The following is a 6,551-nucleotide window of genomic DNA, read 5'->3' as shown; positions in this document are numbered from 1 at the left end:
TATCATATTAAGTAAAAGATGGTTAAGGTATATGTTCAATGGTGTATTTTTTTCCTAAGAACAAATATATACTATCAGCCTTAGCTTATATGATTATTTTTTTCCTTAACAACCACTAAATATTATTATCATCTTAAAAATACACACTAATAAATAACTGCCAATTACATCACGCTATGGTGCTTAAATAAACTAGTAACACCAAATTGCTGATTAAATAAACTACTAACACATAACAAGCCAATGACAAACAACACATGCTCCTGCCAGCTATATAGCTAAAAACAGCAAACATCTTAGTTCAATATTTGGTAATTAAAATAAAAGTGTTTAGCATATGGTAACTGCATCTTAGTTCAATATTTGGTAAGTAAAATAAAAGCATCTTAGTTCAATATTTCTTATTTCATCTAGGTATATATCCAAATTTTCATGGTTCTTGTGAGTAGCTAGAAAGGAAAATGTACTCTGATGGCCTCCAAAAACCTGCACACAATATGGTTAGTGTTGTTTATTAGTATTGGCTCAGCAAAGCAAATTGAGGAACAAAGCCAACATGCTCTCATTATTTTGGAATAAAAGAAATTATAGGACCATAGACTGAAGAAAGTTAATATAAAACTGTAGGACGGCAGCCTTTGTTGGTAGAATTAGTAAAAACTGAAATCTTCTGCAATGCAGTTAATCAAAAGAAAGAGACATACTTCAGCAATTCAATTATCTCTTGTTGAAGTTTCAGCAGTGATTCCTCGTCAATGTTAGCAGCACGCAAGAACCTTGGCAACTTAACTGTAATTGAAATAGATGATCAATTAACATTAAAGAATTCCCATCATAAAAGCCTTGATTTGAGGTACAGGCAAACTTGTCTATGTCTGAAACTCTTGTCATTTATATATAGCCAAAAAGTCTAGTAGCATGATAGGTCTTGAAATGAAATAGTTTCATACTATTTAAACTGATGCTTTCAAAGTCTCTGCAAGCAATTATAGTACCTAGCCACCATATTAAATTAAAAAAAAATAGCATGTATAGAAAAGAAAATACCATGAAACTTCATTTAAAATAATCTAATAGCTCTCTAAGAATTGTCTAGCTTACCAAAAAGACGCAAAAAAATGTTCAGCTCCATATATGGTTGAAGGCTGGATATTCTTTGCACGCACTTCGTCATATTGCTGGAGCTCAGTTTTGTAGAGAAGCTTTGTGGACAACGCTTTGTTGAAGTAATTGCACAAACCTTTTAAGATTTCTGGAATTGTCTCTCTTAACCTTTAACCCCAAAGCAAAGCATGTCAGAAGTTAGATGACTTCTAGATCAACAGAAACACCTAGGCCGTGGAACTATATATAAAGAAATATTACAAATAAACAACAAAAGTTAGTGACATCAAATATTTTTTTATTATATCACTGAAAGTAAAAGTCAGTTATTCTTTTTGATGTTGACCTACATATAAAGAACAAACTGTTGTAGAATACATTGTAGGATTTAAGCCTAAGCACACATATTCTCAAATAATTCAATACTAACATCAATTATAAATAAGAAACTTACTCCTCATCTTCATTCACCCTGAACTCATTGAACATCTTCAAAATGCCATCGACGCTGGGAGAACGCGGGAGCCAACAAGCTGTAAGTCACCAGGCAAGGATATAAGTATGAAGGATACATAGATCACATACGGTACACTAACTATGAAGGTATAATATCAAGGGCAGTTCAAGGGAGCTAATTCATATCACTGAAAAATTTCGAAAAAGTTAAATTAACATTATATTAGGATCAAAGAATTCCCAATCGAGTTAGTGCCAGAAGAGGTTTACAAGAAATGTAGATGATGAGTTTGATTCTAAACTCCCCCTGCTCCACACCTTTGCTTAAAAAATATATCAACTAACTGAAAATATAAGATAGTTTCATTTAAGATTATAGGATGGACTTAGAGCTAAATATATGATGTGTACCTGGTTAGAAACTTGTACAGTGAAGATTATATAAAACGAGGTGAAGAGTTTAATTTAGTAAAACAGAAATTCGAGTACCTTTGATGAATTTGTTACATATTCTCTATCATTCAAAAGTTGAGTCTTGAGTGCCTGTGGTATTTCAATACTCAACTTATTTTCCTCCATTATTAAAGGATCCTCCTGATAAATAACAAAAATTGAAATAGCATTTAACTGACTGAAAAATAAAATGTAAGAAACAATTAAAATATGAGTCTATCCAAGATCTAAAAGATAATAATTATTATAATATAAAATAAGGCACAAGATATATGGATAGCACAAAAATTGAGTGACATTGGTGATCTAACAATAAAAATATCACTAGATATTATCACAGCATTAACAACATCATGAAAATATGCACTTGTCATTTTTAAATAACAATTGAGAGCATAATTAACTTGAAACCATCAACCTCTTGTAATCAAAGTGTTAGTCTTTTATCATTGTTTGAACCTCGAATGGCAAAAATACTTTACATTCTTGGAGTTCATTTCGGTCTTTCTCAAAAATTGGATTATAACTCAAGAACCTTCACTTTTATCTTACTAAGAATATGACAATTATTATTTGCATACCACCTCAAGGTGTATCTTGGAACCACCTCTTGTTGCATGTGACCATAACATAGGTATTAATATTAATTAAAAGAAGGCGAGGTTGAAACAAATACAAAATATTTGTGCATATAAATATACCATAGCTGATCTACCACGCTTCCCCAAGTGCTTTTGAGAACATTCTCACTAAATTTCTTGAGGAGTTGAGCATCTAATATCCATTCATCGTACCTGTGAGTTTGAAAGTTTTAACAATGTTCTAGGAGGAGCTAACATGCTTAAAAAGCAAGCTATTAGAAAAAAATAATGAACATAAAATAGTTGAACAAACATTGAACTAAAGAACTTTTCATGAGCATGTAACCCACCTCAATAATATTCAAATTAGCTATTATAACAATAATAAATAAGATAATAATGGATTTAACATAATATAAAGACTACTATAATTGATCTAATTTACAAGAACACAAACGTATTAAGGAAAGAAATTATAGAACAAAAAATTTATTAGAAAAAAGTATTTTATTCTCAATGTAAGGTGCTTCCTCTTACTAACCTTTTATTCCAACCCTGCACATATAAAGTGACAATAGGTTATTAAAAAATGATTAATACTAATAATATTCATTGCTCATGAAAAAATACAAGGTTTTAATAAAGCAATACTCAATATAATGAACCCAATATGTCCATGCCTCTATTTGTTTCTCGTATTCAACCTTGCGCACCTATAAAGAAAATAGAATTTATACCTTTTTTATTGCAAAAGCAAACCAAAAGAATGTTAAAGATGCAAAGGCAATAAAAGCACAAAAGATGACTGACCAATTGCTCAAATATATGCAGCAAGGTGGTAAATACTTACGGAATCACGCTATATTAATGATAAAAGAAAAAATAAATATGCAACAATGACTTTCATGAGGAGCTAAAACTAAATACCTTAGTGCACATTTCATGTATTTGGACATAGTCACTATAGTATAAGTGCACAGAAAAAATCAACATCTTTTGGGATTTAATCCTCAAATTGTGATGTTTGATATGAGGTTTGCCCAAATAAGCACTTTGACAACTTCAAAAGTAGTATTAACTTCTTGAATAATGTAGAATCCTCTTGAGGACAATAAGAGAACTTCAAAGTATGTATTAACTTCTTCAAATAATGTGACGATACAATAAGAGAATTGTGAAATAACAATGCATCAATTATTTTCCCCTTCCCATATAATTATATCATGAGCAATCAATGTAAATCACCCAAATTCAATCACACACATTAATTAAAACAGATAGGAATCACTCCAATGATAAAGAAAAACTTAAAAGATAAAATTGCAAGTGCGATACCTTGGCCGGATACCACTTGCCACCATAAAAGGCCAGGACTTTTTCACCTTCAAGATAAGACTGTTTGTAAGAGAATCGCCTGAGACTCCACTGTTTGATCGTCCCATTTCTGTATGAATTTTGTTTCTTTCAACCTACAATTACAATGGTTGTTATATCCCTTTTGAAACAAACAAAATCAAGACCTTATTACATAACTCTTTATAAACATAAACTTGGCTACATAGGATAGAAGTACCTGTTCTTGACTGACTGATTGGCTAATAGTTTGTTAATTTTTTTGCACCAGATCTAAATGTCTAAGACTAAGAGAGTGCTTGTTTTATAACGGACACTTTTTTCAAAAAATACATTTATTTTTTTGAAAGTTTATTTAGAACCTATATTATGAATTTTTTTCAATCTTATGAACCAGATCTATAAAGTCTAAGACTAAGAAGGGATATTTTATAACGCATAACTTTTTTCAAAAAATACATTTATTATGAAGACAGTTTTAATTAAAAACATATATTAGGCACAATATTTTAGTGGTATTTCATATTTGGACACAATATTTAATCACTTTTATTAAAAGATTTTTTCAGTTACAAAAAAATATAGTTATAATTATTTTTGTAATTTTTTACTTTATAGCGATATTTTTAATTAATTTAGGTATTTTACTATTTGTGAATAAATTTGAGTAGAAATTAAATTCTGATTAAAAAATCTTATTATTAAAATACTCATAGTTTAATTAGATTTATTATGTTTTAATTTTTGCAACCACTAATAAATATTTTTGAGAAAAATGGTCCAAGGATGACCTCAGTAACTCACTGAGGTTATAAACTTTTACCATACAAATTTAATGCCATTTCAGTAAATACTAGTAAGTTATCTTAAAATTACAAACTTACACTCTTGTATTTATATGAGAAAATGTTATTATCTCATGGGTCATCCTCAGCCTCATGTACATGATTTCCAAAACAAAATTTAGATCTTATTATATAACTCTTTATAAAAAAAAATTGGCGTAATGATACTATTACTCTTAGTTGGTTAATTTGGTTTCTAACTCCCATCTCTACTCGTAGATAGATTGGTTATTAATAGTCTGTTTAGCTTGTCATAGAACATAGGATGAACCACTTCAATATTCCCACTACAAGAAAGAAAGGCCATAAGTCACCACCACAAATACTACCGTTGTGCATTGTTGGTTTGGCTTCACATTTCCAACCAATATAACCAACCAATGTGGATGGTCATATTTAAGTACATAATCAACCAAGTACCGACCCTTAGTTGTCTATTTTTCTTTTCTTCTCAAACTGAACCAAACCAACAACAAACCATATAATCAGTTAGAAATATTACCAAAATCGACCAAGTTCAATCGGTAATATTTCTTGTAGGTCCCAATCTTATGGCCCAGGAACAGTGTGGTAGTCCGCCTCAGATTCAAAGGGGAAGAAACTCGGTTGAAAAATGTCATATGGAAATGTCTACTATTATAAATCTCTGCATTTGGTTAGAAAATGATCATTTGGAAATGTTTACGATCATAAATGACCCAAATCGACTGGAAAAGAAGTGGTATTTGTTTTTCTAAACTTGGGAGTTATTTGTTTTTCTATTTGTATGTTTTAGTCATGTAGCTATGGCATATCTATGTGGATTGTGGCATTGAGAGTTTTTAGGAGTAGTCTTGAATAAATCTTTTTGTAACTAATATTGATGGTCTCCTGTGGCCAATTATCTAGGTCCACAGTAGCCACATTTTGTTTTATTTCTTACTCTTTCTTGCTGAACATTTTAATTGTAATAAGCTTTAAGTCATATGTCTTTATCTATATAGTCTTGGAGGCTAACAATATTGTCCTGTAGTGGTGGTATAATGCTGGAAGGATATAATGTTGTTCAATTGAGTTTTTCAGATCTAATTGAGACTCCTTTTATGCTGTGCATTTCTTGTGCTCTCATTTCTTCATTTTGCTATTTGTGTTTATAAAAGGATTATGGTATCAGAGCAGCAGGTGAAGATTGGTGTGTGAAGAGTGATTTGCATCGAGCTATTTTCTTTGTGATTTTTTCTGTATATTTGTGGTGTCTTTGTTTTGTTTGTGTTCCTGTATTGTTAGTTGTTTAAAAACATCTGTTTGTGTGGTGTGTCTGCAATGGCGAGTGGGAGTAAGTTTTCATTTTCAGATATGCAAAACCTACTGTTTCTGCATCCCTCTGATAACCAGTTGTCGATTAGAGTCACAAAACTTCGAGGATCTGATGAATATCGATCTTGGAAGCGGTCTTTGGAGATTCAACTATCATCCAAACGAAAGCTGGGTTTTGTACACGGAACGGAGATTCGAAGTGCTACAGATCAGACAGAGGCTAGTTCAATGGGATATGTGTAATAGTATGGTAACTTGCTGGATTCACAATAATGTTTCTGTCACTATTAAAAAGTCTGTGCTTTTTTACTTCTGCTTCCGAAGTCTGGAAACAATTAGAAAAGCGTTTTTAGTTAACTCATGGTTCCAGGAAATATAAGCTAAGTAAATAGGGGTAGGTATGAAACAAAATGGTCTACTATGGTAGATTATTTTACATCTCAAGTAGTGTATGGGAAGAATT

The 6,551-nt window shown here is 31.1% G+C and overlaps 1 protein-coding gene across 1 annotated transcript; it reads right to left on the bottom strand.

Annotated features, from left to right (window-relative positions):
• Nucleotides 1-967: 967 nt before the first annotated feature.
• Nucleotides 968-4,036, bottom strand: LOC141720185 (protein MRG2-like). Its single transcript, XM_074522536.1, has 8 exons — nucleotides 3,977-4,036; nucleotides 3,260-3,307; nucleotides 3,136-3,149; nucleotides 2,715-2,807; nucleotides 2,050-2,191; nucleotides 1,879-1,904; nucleotides 1,102-1,272; nucleotides 968-995 (listed from the first exon to the last, which is right to left on the bottom strand). The coding sequence occupies exons 1-8, from the start codon at nucleotides 4,034-4,036 to the stop codon at nucleotides 968-970; spliced, it is 582 nt and encodes a 193-aa protein (XP_074378637.1).
• Between the last annotated feature and the right edge of the window lie 2,515 nt (nucleotides 4,037-6,551).

This window comes from Apium graveolens, chromosome 4 (genome assembly GCF_009905375.1).
Source record: "Apium graveolens cultivar Ventura chromosome 4, ASM990537v1, whole genome shotgun sequence".
Lineage (NCBI taxonomy): Eukaryota > Viridiplantae > Streptophyta > Magnoliopsida > Apiales > Apiaceae > Apium > Apium graveolens.
Note: the sequence above shows the minus strand (reverse complement) of the source record. Positions and strands in the feature narration are given on the sequence as shown.

What these genes read in the sequence shown, in the direction of transcription:
- LOC141720185 (XM_074522536.1), bottom strand. Translation starts at nt 4,036, where the DNA reads ATGGGACGATCAAACAGTGGAGTCTCAGGCGATTCTCTTACAAACAGT. An exon ending in ATGTAACAAATTCATCAAAG is followed by an intron (nt 1,905 to 2,049) that starts GTACTCGAATTT and finishes TTATATTTTCAG; the next exon opens with TTAGTTGATATATTTTTTAA. An exon ending in CATTTTTTTGCGTCTTTTTG is followed by an intron (nt 996 to 1,101) that starts GTAAGCTAGACA and finishes TATGGTGGCTAG; the next exon opens with GTACTATAATTGCTTGCAGA.